This window comes from Bos taurus, chromosome 6 (assembly GCF_002263795.3).
Source record: "Bos taurus isolate L1 Dominette 01449 registration number 42190680 breed Hereford chromosome 6, ARS-UCD2.0, whole genome shotgun sequence".
Lineage (NCBI taxonomy): Eukaryota > Metazoa > Chordata > Mammalia > Artiodactyla > Bovidae > Bos > Bos taurus.
In genome coordinates, this window is record NC_037333.1 from 55,441,798 (window position 1) to 55,457,924 (window position 16,127).

Below are 16,127 nucleotides of genomic sequence, written 5' to 3' on the forward strand. Positions count from 1 at the left end.
GTGATTACACCATTGTGGTTATCTGGATCATGAAGATCTTTTTTGTATAGTTCTTCTGTGTATTCTTGCCACCTCTTCTTAATCTCTTCTGCTTCTGTTAGGTCCATAGCATTTCTGTCCTTTATTGTGCCCATCTTTGCATGAAATATTCCCTTGGTATCTCTACTTTTCTTGAAGAGATCTCTAGTCTTTCCCATTCTATTGTTTTCCTTTATGCCTTTATTTCACATAAGAAGGTTTTCATATCTCTTCTTGCTATTCTCTGGAACTCTGCATTCAGTTGGGTGTATCTTTCCCTTTCTTCCTTGACTTCCACTTCTTTTCTCAGCTATTTTGTAAGACCTCCTCAGACAACCATTTTGCCTTCTTGGCATTTCTGCTATGTATACTAAAATCAGGATACCCATAGTCAGCTTTTCATCCTCACGGGTAAATATCTGTAGATTTAGCCAATTATTAATAGCATGTTAAGTTTGCAGTCCACAGTGGGCTGAATTTGCTAATGTGGAATGTGTGATTACCAAGGGCCTACTGAATATTTATTGAAAACATACACAAAAAAGTGGATTGTGTAGTTCATTCCCTTGAGCAATGTGGGGGATAGGGATGCTGACCCCTACCCAGTTGAAAATCTGTACATAACTTAGTTGCTCCCCCTGTCTGTGAAATCAATCAACAGTAGATCATGTAGTACTATATTATTTACTGCTGAAAGAAATTCATGTATAAGTGAACTTGCACAGTTCAAACCTGTGTTGTTCAAGGGTCAACTATATATAAGTCATCACAAAAAGCCCACAAGATTGGTTATTCCCACTTCTCAGATGAGAACATTTAGATTCTGAACTTTAATCCAGTAATTCACAAAAATGTCTCAAATCTATACAGATATGAGTTATTAAAAACTTTACATTATACATTAGTAGCCATGGAAGAGAAGATAGGTATATACAAAATAATTTACAACATTTTCAACAAAAAATTTTTAAAAATAATAACTAAGGGATGTGAAGCAGATAAATTTCAGTTACCGACAATATTCATTTCTGTGCTGTTTTCAGATGATTAGAAATAAATGTGATGATTGTACACATAACAAGATATTGTTCACATTAAGCTAATTTTGTCTTTTGTTGAGCAAATAATATGAAAGTTTTGGTGCAAATTTTGATGAGATACTGTAAGCTTTCATCATCTCCTCAAAGTAATTATTAGAAGTGTGAGAAATGTGCAAATACCTGGATACTACAGTCTATCCAAATAAATTCGGTGAATTTTCAAAAATATTCCTTTCACAATACAGTTTGTATATTATAGCATTAAAATTATCAAATATAAATTAGCAGATAATATAGTTATATGGACATCATATTTTTGCTTCAATTACTTTTGCTTAATTTTATTAACTTTATTGCAACAGAAATGAGAGAGTACCATCAATTTGTTTCTTCATGTCTGCATATAGTCATCATTTAAAAGAGAACAGTATTCATACTGACATGTTAAAAAACTAACAGCTAGTTTGAAGTATATATTGAAACTTTTTTCAAATGCAATCTATTTATTTATTTTCAAAAGATGAAGGTGGTTAATTTGAAAAAACAGTCACATTCAGGTGGACTTGGAAAACAATTTTAATTTTTACTTAAAATATATGAGATGTCATCATTAGCCCTTATCTTACACTTGAAAAATGGAGACAGTTGTACAGGAAGGGAAATAGAAGTTATTAGATTTTAAGCTCAAGTTTCCAAAGTATTCAAATAAGGCAGGTAAAAAAAAAAAAATCCAGATACTGTTCCATTGTCCAGCATAATTTTCATGTCCCCTTATTTCATAAAACATAAATATTATCATTTACTAAAAATAATAGTTTTAGTTTTTTTTTTTTCCTAAACACCATGATTCTTGCTTTATAGCTATGAAGGCTCCCCAGCAGTGCCACCTATTTCATAAACTGACCAGCAGTTTCTCTCTTAAAAAGAAAATTCCAATCTATGTGGATTTAAAGAATAAATATCACATATCCTTTGTAAACTATTTTATCACCACCAGGTATAAGAGATCAGTATTTTGTAATGAAGAAATTCATAGCATTTAACAGCATATTACTGCACTATGATTGGACTGAAAAAAGTATGGGCCTTTGTATACTGATATAAATTCTGATAAGACACCTGAAAAACAGGTGGGGGGTAGGAAATGGTAGGAATAAAGCTTGGCTACCTACTAGTAAAACAATTTTGATCAAAACTCACCAGACCTAATACAATTCTAAAGAAACTGATGAAAAGTGCTACCCCTGTCAACTATAATTTAGATGGTATTGTTTGAGAAAACAACCAAACTAGTAGCTGGTCTTTATGTGGAATTAAAAATAGAGGGCTCTGTCATTATTTATTAGGCACAGGAAGAAGATTCCTGCTTTACTAAAAAGAAAAAAAAAAAAAGGTTGAAAGGGAACTAGTAGCTCCCCAAAGTATAGTAGTTAATCTAATTCCTACCCCCAGATGGCCATATGTTGTACAGTTTCAGTAAATTGTGACTCAATATTACTGCAGAAATGAACATACAATGAATATACAAAGTAAAACAGTAATAAAAAAAAACAATAAAACCCTGTGATGATGACTGTTGCTCATACTGGAATGACAGTAAGGAAGTCACAAAATTTGCTCGTATACAGCAACAGTGCAAGTGGCATCCATGCCAGGTCCGGTATACATGATCTCTTCAATGCAGGGTAAGAGTCCTCTCAGCAGCCACCTGCAAAGAACTCAAGTGTAGTGAATGGGTTGGTACTGCGCTTGGTCCACTGACACCATGGGAACAGTGGCCAGTGCCCTTATTCATGTGTGCTGGCTGAATACTAATCTTGGGAAACACTTAAGTCACTAGATTATTTTCTTAACAAGCAGTTTCTCATGAACAAGGTCTGGTCAACAGTAAACTAGAATGAATCTCAACCTGACCTCCTTGGCTTTCAGGACATGTGTTAATTCTTTGCCTCTTTTTAAAACCTCAGTGTTGTTTGATAGGCAGCCACTAAAATAAATCCTCCCCCTTTCCAACTTACTTTCCTTTCTTTTCCCTAAGGTTGGACCCTATGTAAACCTAAAAACATATGATAACTTTATATACAAGGTTTCTCAAAGTGCAAAATGTGTTACATATAGTTTCATAGGCTTCATTTACATACAGCATTTTATACAATACAGTACAGTTTGCAATTTCTGTTCATAAATTTACACGACTTAACAGACACCTACAGTTGACCCTTGATCAATGTGGGTTTAAAACTGCGTGGGTCCACTTATATGTGGATATTTTTAAAAAGTGAATCCTACAGCACTACATGATCCACAATCAGTTGAACCTACGAATGCAGAGGAATTTCAGATACGGGGGCTGACTCTAAATTATACACAGATTAACACACTAACCCCTGCCCCATGTTGTTCAGGGGTCAACTGTACTTCAAAAGGTTGGCCACTCAGAGTAACCCAATGCCTTCCTACGCAAGGTTAACATTTTGAACTGTACAAGCTTTGTTCAGACCACAACACAGTGAATCCTAACACTTGTCACATATATACATACATATTAATAGTTTAAAATGCTCTTTAAATGGTTAAGGATAGCTAAACACATCTCTCCCAGCATAAAATACAGTTTGGTTTCAGACACTGTACACAATATTTAAAAAAATAATTTGTAGGACAAGTCATTTTATTTCCTTCTGCACCACCTGCTCATCCTGTAACTCTTTTGGAAGCGTTCTTGATCGCTGGAGAACCACGCTAAGCTCTTCTATGACCTTTGGTGGTAACTTATTATTGCAGTCCAAAGTATCTTTGCCATTCCTGTCCTCGGTCTTCCTCAGTGTCTTTAGGCCTTTATGGCCTTTCTGTCGCCCTGGAAATACCTCAGCCTCTGTGTCCTCCAGACAGTTGAAACTCCGGTGTTTTCTGGTTCGATTTCGAAGTTTCTCATCCTTGTGCTCCAGGCATTGGGCCACGATGGAGGCTTTCTCCTTTAAGGTGCCATCTCCACCTTGGTCACGCTTTGCACCAAGCCGCAGCCTTTCGAGTTCTGCTTTTGCACTCTTAAAATAAAACAAAACATCTCAGAGGGAAGCAAGATCTGGCCTACTCTGCTTAAATAATACATGGCACGTAAAAGTTGATGCTTATTTTATTAGCGTTTATTTCTATGACTTAGGTTCTAACTTGACTTTTGGCACCAGCAGCAGTCTGAATTCATAGACGGATCTGAGAGCTACAAAACCAACTGAAATGGAGATCACGGAAATTCATTTTAACAAGCATTTAACATACCACTTCAAAGATGTCTTTCAAGCTAGTTATTCAAATTGACTCCCATTTTAAACTTGCCTCTTTCAATTCACTCCTGCTTGGATGTGTCACATGTTCATGCATCTATAATTCCTACAGTGTTGTACCCGAAATACAGAGGAAAACGGGGGTCTCTGTGGCCATAAGTCCAGGAAATACACTTTGTAATAGATCCCTCTTTGAGATTCACAATACATATTAAAGAAGCTAAGAAATACTTTATCAGAAAAACCTGTTCAACTTATTCTGTTTTTTTTCTCCTCCAAAAATATTTGACTAGTACAATCTTTTCCCCATATAATGCCTATTAGAATCCTACAAGCAAGAGTTGAAGGAATTTCTTCAAAATTTCCTCCTAAAAACTGCAAAGCACGAAGAAATCCAAGGAAAATTTCTTATTGTATTATAAATGTTTGAGAGAAAGATGAAATTGGTGATGTAACGTGAAGAATGGGACTGTTTTGCAGATGGCAAGTAGAAGTATCTGTGCTTACCCATTCTTATGAAAACACCAAAAAAACTAACTGAACAACCATCAACAAAAACACACACACACTCTGGAACGTTTAAAAGATACCTGCATCCAAAGACAAAAAGCCACAATGAGATGGTAGGAAGAGTATAATCATGATAAAATCAAATCTCATATCTACAGGGTGGGTGATCCACAAACTAGAAAATAACTATACCGCAGAAGTTCTCCCACAGGAGTAAAAATCCTGAGCTTCACATGAGGCTTTCCAACCAAGGGGTCTGTCTCTGGGAAGAGTAGCCCCCAAAGGATCTGGCTTGGAAGGCAACATGTTCTTGGGTTGGAAGAATCAATATTGTTAAAATGACTATACTAGCCAAAGTACTGCTATACTTAGATAACCTGTATAGCACAGGGAACTCTGGTCAATATTCTGTAATAACCTAAATGGGAAAATAAGTCGAGAAAGAATAGATACATATATATGTATAGCTGAATCACTTTGCTGTACACCTGAAACATAATATTGTTAACTATACTCCAATATAAAATAAAAAAATACTACTTTGAAAAAAATGAAACTAAGTAGCAAAAACAGTGTTTTGACTAAAATGTCCAATGTAATGTTCAAAGGGTAACACCTGACCTCTTTATTTTTATCCATAGTGCTCTTTCTAGTATACTAGATAAGCTATTCATACCTCTTGTGATTGTCTGAATGCTGCTCAAAACTCAACACAGTGCAAGGAGGGTTTTGTTTTTAGCTTTTGTTTGATTTGTTCACTGATGAGTGAACTTATCAAAGTGCCTGCAGATGGGAAATTACCAATAAATATTTTCTGAATAAGGGATGAAGAAAGGTTTAAAAAATTCAAATATATAATATTTCATTTTATCATATTCTGTTTTATCTTCCTAAATTCCAGCAGATTGGGACATAATTTTACAATTTGAAATTTTCTGATAAGCTCATGATTATACATCTCAGAGAAATGCTTCTACTCTAAACCTGATAAGAAGAAATATTTAGCTGTTTAGTATCTAGCTTAATTCTAAAGTTTCATTAGAATGTGTTAGAATGGCTACACAGCCATGTGAATGTTATTAATGAATTGTGCATGTAAACTGGTTAAAATGGAAAATGTATTTTATCACAGTGCAAACAAAAATGAGAGAGGATTAGTAAAAATGGTGGCTATTTAAACATAAGGATGTGATGGGGACTTTATAAATAAATATGAATCTTAAAGTTTCACTTGGTATCTTCAGTTCAGTTAGGTTCAGACTCTCAGTCGTGTCTGACTCTTTGCGACCCCATGAACCGCAGCACGCCAGGCCTCCCTGTCCATCACCAACTCCCGGAGTTTACCCAAACTCATGTCCATTGAGTCGGTGATGCCATCCAACCATCTCATCCTCTGTCATCCTCTTCTCCTCCGGCCCCCAATCCCTCCCAGCATCAGGGTCTTTTCCAATGAGTCAGCCCTTTGCATCAGGTGGCCAAGGTATTGGAGTTTCAGCTTCAACATCAGTCCTTCCAATGAACACCCAGGACTGATCTCCTTTACGATGGACTGGTTGGATCCCCTTGGAGTCCAAGGGACTCTTAAGAGTTTTCTCCAACACCACATTTCAAAAGCATCAATTCTTCTGCACTCAGCTTTCTTTATAGTCCAACTCTCACATCCATACATGACCACTGGGAAAACCATAGCCTTGACTAGACGGACTTTTGTTGACAAAGTAACGTCTCTGCTTTTGAATATGCTATCTAGGTTGGTCATAACTTTCCTTCCAAGGAGTAAGCATCTTTTAATTTCATGGCTGCAGTCACAATCTGCAGGGATTTTGGAGTCCCCCAAAATAAAGTCAGCCACTGTTTCCCCATCTATTTGCTATGAAGTGATGGGACCAGATGTCATGATCTTAGTTTTCTGAATGTTGAGCTTTAAGCCAACTTTTTCACTCTCCTTTTTCACTTTCATCAAGAGCCTCTTTAGTTCTTCTTCACTTTCTGCCATAAGGGTGGTGTCATCTGCATATCTGAGGTTATTGCTATTTCTTCCGGCAATCTTGATTCCAGCTTGTGTTTCTTCCAGCCCACCATTTCTCATGATGTACTCTGCATAGAATTAAATAAGCTGGGTGACAATATACAGCCTTGACATACTCCTTTCCCAATTTGGAACCAGTCTGTTGTTCCATGTCCAGTTCTAACTGTTGCTTCCTGACCTGCATACAAATTTCTCGAGAGTCAGGTCAGGTGATCTGGTATTCTCATCTCTCTTGCAGAATTTTCCACAGTTTATTGTGATCCACACAGTCAAAGGCTTTGGCATAATCAATAAAGCAGAAATAGATGTTTTTCTGGAACTCTCTTGCTTTCTCAACGATCCAGCAGATGTTGGCAATTTGATTTCTGGTTCCTCTGCCTTTTCTAAAAGTAGCTTGAACATCTGGAAGTTTGCAGTTCACGTATTGCTGAAGCCTGGCTTGGAGAATTTTGAGCATTACTTTACTAGCCTGTGAGATGAGTACAATTGTGCGGTAGTTTGAGCATTCTTTGGCATTGCCTTTCTTTGGGACTGGAATGAAAACTGACCTTTTCCAGTCCTGTGGCCACTGCTGAGTTCAAGGACCAATATGGAGGGGTTTTATACATCATAATGACTGTTTTCTTTCAACTATTGGCAGAGAGACATGGGGACTCTGGTATAGTATTTAGAGGTCAAGTATGGGCTTCCCAGGTGGCACTAGTGGTAAAGAACCTGCTTGCAAATGCAGGAGACATAAGAGAGATGGGTTAGATCCCTGGGTGGGGAAAATCCCCTGGAGGAGGGCATGGCAACCCACTCCAGTATTCTTGCCTGGAGAATCCCCATGGACAGAGGAGGCCTTGCAGGCTATAATCCATAGGGATGCATAGTCAGATACAACTGAAGTGACTTAGCACACACTAGTCATCTAGTCTCTTCAATACAATCATCCTGTTTTGTATCAATTTTACTTTTATACTTTCCCCTATACTACCTTATTGAAATTTCCATTGTGTTATCAGGTACCTCAGTTCTATGACTAAATTCTTTACTCCTCAATCTCTCTTGACTATTTCCTGTTGGTGTAACTGAAATCCATCTCAGTCTTGAGCATACCAATTTAGTGTACACACATGCAGTAATACATATAATGCTAAAATTTCAAGTAAAACTATGATATTAAACTAAATAACATAACCTTATAATGAAGGTGGGGAGGGGTAGTGAAGTGAATTGATAAAAATCAAGAGGATGTGAGAGTGCTTTGTATGATGATATGGTATGTGGAGTGCCATGTGTGTTTTGGGGAAAGGAAAGGACATTGATACCATGGGGAAAAAAGGCATCTTTTATGTGCTTCACTGTCCTTAAGGTATTAATAATTCAGAAAGAAAGGTTGATAAGCTATGAAATTAGGAAAGCAAGAGGTGGCTTGGTCCAGTGGATGCCAGTTTGTATCAGAGAAAATTGAATGGAAATGAGGATCTGAAATGGAGTTCATCTCTCAGCAGAGAGAATATTACCCTATGAAGTAAGGGCTTCTTCTTATCCCTAGGAGCTTACAGATAAAAGCTGAGCACAATGTACACAGTAAGTTAAGAAGGTACCCGAGAGGAAGTAGGAGGGCCATAGGTATCATTTAGCTTATGTGTTCTTAAGCACTGTTTGCCTCTTCATGTATGATTTGTCAACAACTTACTTCCTCTGGCTTACTCACTAGCTCACTGCTAATTGACTTAATTAATTTTAGAAGTCACTTCCTCCAGGAAGCCTTCCTTGCTTGGAGGAGGTATTCTCATACAACTTTTAAACGAACCTCTTGAAAGCAAGACAGTTCATTTAATGGGAAGTCACCAAATGCACCAATCTGCCAACATTTTGTTTTTGTTTTAGAAGCAATTTTCTTGACTATATCCATTGACTGACTTTAGACTGTATTAAGCTAGCTAGTAATACTGTCATTTATTAATATACTACATATTTACATAGGTTCAATTAAAAATACTTTATTTGGTTTGTGTGAAAACTTGCAATTTTAATTTCTCTTTTTTTAAACTTTAATGGTTTTCAGTGAAAAACATTACCAAATAAAACATTATTTATCACTGAAAAACATCAAACATTTAAAATATTTCTTTGTCAAATTTGTTGAATTCCCACACTTATGAAAAAGCTTGGTTTAGTTTACTAACAAATTTTCTAGAAATTAATATTTCATAAAATTGTTTTCAATTTTGAAATCAATTTGGTTATAGTTTTTGTTCATCAGTTTTCTGATCTCAAGAATGTTAAAAAAATTGCCTCTGAAATTCTGGATTTGAGGTTAAGTAACAAACTATTGTTTATTCAATCATCTCAATTCTATACTGGATACTGGTTAACGTACTTTGTTCCTAAAATTTGCTTTGCTCCATAATTGATCCTGAGGCAATGTCAGGAGAAGCTAGGGTCACAGCAGGGCATAGTTATTCCCTGCATTTCTATGTCCCCTAACCTGGGTTCCCAAACATGACTCTTAAAATGAAGATTCTAGATTATCTGAGGAATCCACAGTTCTGCAAAACAGTTTATTATAAGGAAGAAAAACTTTTAAGTGCAAAATGGTAGAAGGGACAAGCTCCTGAGTTCTTGCTGTCTTATTCTTCTCTTTGATTACATCAGCACAGAAGGCAACAAAGGAAATAAACCATTATTTTCAAAGCTTTTATCTTTTAGAGAAAAGAGATCGTATAGTGGGATAAATGTTTAAGGAAAGATAGTCATGGAAAAACACTTTTTAAAAATCTGATCACTAAATTAATTTGTCTCTCAAAAGTTATTCCTGTTATATCTGAAACTTACACAACTTTGTAAATCAACTATATTGCAATAAAACTTTAAAAAAAAGTTATTCTTGTTTGGAAAAATGCCAAATCTGGGCTCTAAGAAGAAACAAAAATGTCTTTTGCGTGCTTTTCTTTTTGTTTTGAAGGACTCATTTAATGCACTGAAATGCACATTAGTTGCAAAATGTGATGAGTTTTGACATTTACAGCCTGTGTCTTTGTCTGAATCAAGACCAACGCTACTTATGTTCATCCTACCCTTCAAAGTGAGAAGGAAAACATAGTTTTCATGAAAGATGCCAAATCTTCTTTATTGATGCTCAAGGGTCATCCTGCCATTCCTTAAATTAACTGAGCTACCCTATGGGTTCCCAAACCACTGGAATTTGATTGTGTTACTGGTAAGTCTTGTTACCCTGGCTCCCGACATATTCTGCCCTGGGCTCATTGTAAGGAGGTTACAAGTGTACTTGTAAGGCTAATTTGAGACTGATTTTACCATCAGAAACTTCTGTATACATATTTAATATTCTTGGCCACTTTAGGGATAAAATAAGCTAAGTGGTATTATGCATATTTAATTGAGTGATCAATAACATTATTAAAATTACTTTTATTTAAGTTAACAAAATATAAAACTTCAAAGAGTGACATAGGATTATGCATATAGTTTCTTGATGGATGTGATTTTTACAGTTTTAGTATTTTTACTGCACTCTTCCAAGTGATTATTACTGTGCTCTTGAAACCAATGAGGTAACTGATGCATTTAACCACATTCAGACATAAGTAAACAAATATTATTATGATTAATGTAAAAATAAACATCCTAATCTTACCTCAGTCTCTCTCCGGGCTTGGGTTGCATTTCTGTCATGCTGGATGGGAATCAGAGGCAAACCTCCAATTTTGGGATTTTTGGTTATAGAACGTTTTCGTTCCTTTCCAGCTGGTGGCCATATATCATTTTCATGCTGTGGAAACACAATTTCTTGCTGTGGGTGTGTGACTTTATTATGTGGTCCACCAAGTTTATAGTCACTGGGCTCCTTTCCCATCTATCCAAGTCAGGTGATCTGCTTTTCACGAGAAGGTTGTTTGTAATTATGATGTTGATTCTCGTGGTAGCACCGCTTGAGGATGTAAAACTCTTAAGTGAACTGAGCTTTGAGGTCTCAGTTCAATTTCTAAGCTTCAGAAATATGCCTTCTGTACTACTTTTCAAACCAAAGGGGGGAAAATATTTACAGAAACCAGTAAATCTCTTTGTAGAAGAAAAATAATATACCTGTCTACATTTCTAGGCCCTGTAATCAAAATAACTACACATTCATTTTCTCTTACCACTGAAGATAACTTTTAGTGTCAAAATAATTTGACATTATATATACCCTCAAGTCAACCTAAGGCATGGCTAGCAGAAAAATTATCTTTATTTTATGACCTTTTGAAAAATGTTTCTTTTTCAACTAATTGAATTCCAAAGAAATGTTACCTTGTACACAAACATTTCTACTGAAAATCTTTGTACAACAGAGTGTGTATTTGTGCTCAATTTGTTGACTACATATTCTGGACAGTGAGCAATTATAGATATGACTGGAAAAAAGGTAATTTTGCAAAGGGAGGAAATACCCATGGGTAAAAGTATAAGCTCTTGAATGATAAATCCTTAAGATATACGTATAAAAGAAAAATCTTTTAAAGACTTTTTATACTCCTCAGGGTAGATTAATTTTTCAGATGCCTAGGCATCAAATCTACCCTTGAGTTTCACTGGAGTGCTTACTTTGGTTCAGCAAATCTGCAATGGTTATGCAATGTTTCAATCAGAAAGTTATGTTTCATATTTTTATATTATAGTCTTAAACTTGGTAAAATAACTCATATTACAGAACTGGGACATTCCCAACATGTAAAGCTGGGAAGAAACTTATGGGAGGGAATTAGGTAACCCTATGAATGAATGCCTAGGCTTTTACTCACTGGTGTATAGTATATGTATTAAATGGTATTATTGCAAGAAATCTAAGAGCAAATGTAGTTTCTAGACACACTATTTTTTCTGACATGATATATATAATGCTGTGAATACTGGCTAATTAGTTTTCACTGGATTGATCCAAGAGGTAGCAATATTTTTCCCACCACAAATCTTAAGACATAAGTAATATGTTCTGATATCATTTATAGTTATGTATAAGTGACTTCAAAAAGTCATACTGCATGGAGCATATAGTTGAGGATCTTTTTATTATAACCAGTGATCACACCCTCAAATCTTCATTCCTGCCTCTCACTTTCTTTTTATAATTTTCCCCCACGGCTTTACTGAGGTATAATTGACAAATAAAAGATGTTTAAAGTGTACGGCATGATGACTACATGCATACACTGTGAAAGAATTCCCCTCATCGAGTTAATCAACACATTCATCACCTCACATATGTATTTACCCACCCCACCCTCACTGCCTTTTTGGTTAGAATATTTGAGTTCTATTCTCTTAGAAAATTTAAATTTTATAATACAGTGTTATGAACTGCACTCACCATGTCACCTGTTAGATCCTCAGATTTTATTCATCATGTATCCAAAAGTATATATCCTTTCACCAACCTCTTACTCCCACCCCCCACATCCCCTGGAAACCAGTGTCATATTCTATGAGTTTGACTTTTATGTGGGATACCATGCAATAATTGTCTGGCTTAATTCATTTAGCATAATGCCTTCCAGATTCATTCATGTTGTCCCAAATGATAGACTTCCTTTTTAGGGCTGAATAATATTCTACTGTATATATGTATGAATACACATTTTCTTTATCCATTCATCCGTCCATAGGTTATTCCCATACCATGCCTATGATGAACAATGCTGCCATTAACAAGGTTCTGCCTCTCAGTTTCTGACCTTGATATATTTTAGATAACTTAGTTTAGCTTCGTTCACTCTGAATATACCTTAGACTTCTTGAGACCTTCTATCCATTCTACTTTTCACATTTTTCCCCACTTCTTTCACAGTTTGGCTTAGATTTCATGGTCAATCAGTATACTCACCTCCTTATAAATCAAGGCTGGGCTGCTTCTGCTATCACACTTGCCTGATATAACCCCAAGCATAGTAAAACCCAATTCTACTTACTCTGTGGGTACTTCCAAATTAATGGAGGCAAAAAAAGAATAGATCAGTCTGGAGATTCATCTCACTTTAAATTTATCCTGAAATTTCAAATGAGCCTTCAGCACTCCCTGGACATTCTACTATAGTACATACAACTAGCTTCCTCAGTCTCTGAAGGTAATTTCTCACGTTTTATTCTGTCTCTGTACATGTAATATCCCTCCCAGACTCACATGTGGTGACCTCACTGATATAATTGAAAAATTATTAGTAATCATTCAATTTTCTCACCATGAGATGTACCAATCTCTCTGCATCTCTAGCCATATAAACAAGGCTTCCTTCCCCTCCAATAACTATTTGCTTTGAATATAAATAACTCTTCCCCAGTCATATCTATAATTGCATAGTGGGTCAGAATATATAGTCAGCAAACCGAGAACAAATGTGTCACACACACTGTTGTATAATGAATTTTTTCTGCAATGATGAACACATGCAGTTGCTCACATTGCTTCACATCTGCTCAAGGCCCCTGCTGGTTTAATATTCTCTCCTCTGATTCCTTGATAGAATTCTCTGCACCTATCACCTGGTTTTCCTGCTTTCTCAAAGCTACTCATTTCTTTTGCTCAATTTTTCTCTTCTGTTTGACCTTTAAAGTTTGGGATGTCCTAGGGCTTATTTGTCTGACCTCCCTCTCTTGCTACAGCCCTCCCCTCACCAATTTTGTATTCTAATATTCTCTCTGTATATTCTCTCTCTCATCTCACTGTAGCCTCTGATGGCATTTAATACAATCCAAATGCTGACTTCTGTCAAATTTACATCTCAGCCCCAAAGTTTTGCCTGAATTTTTGATCCATACATCTAAACCTGCTACTCAGCATATCCACTTGTATGTCCAATGCACATCTCAAATTTCATGTGGCCCAAATAGAACTCTGTCTTCTTCTGCACTTCTGATAATATCACTTACATTCACCAGCTGCCAGAGGCCAAACAACTAGGACTCTTCATTTCTACTCTTCTCAAACTGCTATAGCTGATCAATTTGTAAGACTTACTGGCTCCACCTTCCAATATTCCTGAATCTGAGTATGTCTTACCAGACCCCCTGTTACCTAGTCTGAGCTGCTGTCTTCTTCCACATGGCTGTTCTTCCTGCTTCCATCTTTGACCCCTAAAGTGTAGCTCAGCAAAGGAACCATAATTACTTTTTCCCCATAATAAGAGCTGATTATATCTTTCCCTTGTTTCCCACTATAACTCCTAAACTGGGTCTACATCATCTGTCCCCTGCCTTCCTCATCTCTTATGTCCTCTCCAAGATAGGCTTTCCTGATGTTCATGGAATAAGTCAAGATTATGTCCTTGCTGGCCCCAGCCCCTGGAATGTTCTAACTGTCCTACATACTTGGCTTCCTTATTTCAGACAGGTCTCAGTACACCTGTCAGCTACTCAGAAAGGTGTCCCCTGAGAATCCTTCTCAATCAATGCCCTCCTTACATCAGTCACACTGGTTTTCCTTTCCCTGGCTTGCTTCATTATTTTACCACACTAATATCTATTTGAAATTTTACCTGATTATTCTCTTTACTAGTTTAGAATACTAACTTGAGCATGTACTTTGTAAGATGTACTGGATCCTGTGATGCAGATAAACATGTAGTTCTAGTAAGACTGAGTCTTTCCTCTCATGGGGTTTACATTTTAGTAGGAAAGACAGACATAAGAAACTTAAATACACAAATGCTTTTTAGTTAGTATTACAATGTTCAAGTACAGGATGCTGAGGGTTCCTACAGCTCTAAGGTCTAATTGGTCTGAAGGTCCGGGAAGATTTTTTCTGAGGCTGTGACAGGTAAGCTGAAGACTTTTGTTGAGGCAGGGGTGAGAATGGGGATGGATATTAGAAAAGTATTCTGGGCACCAGAAAGGTTCCTTGTGTGTGTATTAACATATATATTAACGTTGGCTACGTTCCTGTCTCTTTCCCCCTTGGAGATGAACCATTAAATCCTCAAATCCAAAAGGACCTTTGTGTTTACCTTAATCCTAAGAAGTGGAATGAACTGAAGACATGTAATTGGACTGAGTCTCTGGGGCCAGCACAACAAGGGACAGGCGAGGCAAGGAGAAATAACTTGGTGGTGAGAGCAGCCTTGGTTTCCTGGCTGTTTACACCTTGATTTTCAACTACAGCATCTAATGACTTCAGTCATAAAAACAGAAACATCAATGTAATTGTGCCATAACCAGATTCTGTAACAGTTTTAGACTCTATGGTTCTAATTTTACTATTACTTCAAGCCTACTTTCTTTAAAGTAGGACTTGAATATCTAAATTTTTAAACGGTCACAAAAAAAGAAAAGGCTCTAAAAAGTTAGCCACTGGACTTTTTCTGGAAATGTATTCCCAGGTAGTAGTAGTAGGGTCAGGCTGAGAAAAGCTGTGTTTATTAACCACTGGAAAGGTTAATAAATTAAATGAACAGAGAAAATGGTTTTCAAAACAAGTAAGGACAAGATTTGAGGGTGAATTAACTTCTCACTTGTAAGAGAAACAGGGAAGCACACCCTTGGTAATAAAGAGTGGCAACTTAATCGTTACCAGTGAATTTCAATGCTGGGGAAGCACTGCTGGGAGTCTGGCCAGACAAGGTTGGGGAAGAAACCAGTCCTATTAACGGGACTATTTTATCATTCACTGCAAGAGTGAGTCCTCCAGTAGGGAGGAGAGTAAATGGGAAATTGAGGGTAGGTGTTGGCCTCTGGGTTAAACCACTAACTAAATGTATGGTCCTAAGCAAATCACTGAGCCTTTTGTAAACTTTGTTTTCTTATCTATAAGCAGCATCATGCACAATTCATTGTGAGGAAAATACATGAATTACACAGTATGTATTAAAGAAATGTAGGTTCCCATCCTTGTTTTTGGAAAAGCAGGAGGCCACGGGGAGAACAGGAAGGAAAAGAGCAAATAAGATCATCTATACCATTTTTCTAGATGATCTTATTTGTAAAGCAGAAATAGAGATGCAGACACAGAAGAAATAGATGGATACTAAGGGGGAAATGAGGGGGGTTGGAGTGGCATGGGAGGAATTAAGAGACTGGGACTGACACTGTGTAGAGGAGATAACTAATGAGAACATACTGGATAGCACAGGGAACTCTACTCTATGCACCGTGGAAACCTGAATGGGAAGGGAGCCCAAGAGGGAGAGTGTATGTATATATGTATGGTGATTAACTTCACTATAGTGGAAACTAACACAACAGTGTAAAGCCACCATCTTCTAATAA

The 16,127-nt window shown here is 36.7% G+C and overlaps 1 protein-coding gene across 4 annotated transcripts in view; it reads right to left on the minus strand.

Annotated features, from left to right (window-relative positions):
• Positions 1-1,616: 1,616 nt before the first annotated feature.
• Positions 1,617-16,127, minus strand: part of ARAP2 (ArfGAP with RhoGAP domain, ankyrin repeat and PH domain 2) — a 197,010-nt gene continuing 182,499 nt past the window's right edge. For 3 of the 4 annotated variants that reach the window (XM_059887745.1, XM_059887746.1, XM_024993531.2), the window contains 2 exons: positions 10,528-10,662; positions 1,617-4,105 (listed from right to left, as the gene is read on the minus strand). In XM_059887745.1, coding sequence (XP_059743728.1) covers positions 3,725-4,105; positions 10,528-10,662 — 516 coding nt within the window. In that variant the 3' untranslated portion in view covers positions 1,617-3,724. Of the gene's footprint in view, positions 4,106-10,527; positions 10,663-14,869; positions 15,034-16,127 lie in introns of those variants that run through there. The other variant, XM_059887747.1, reaches the window with a different exon arrangement.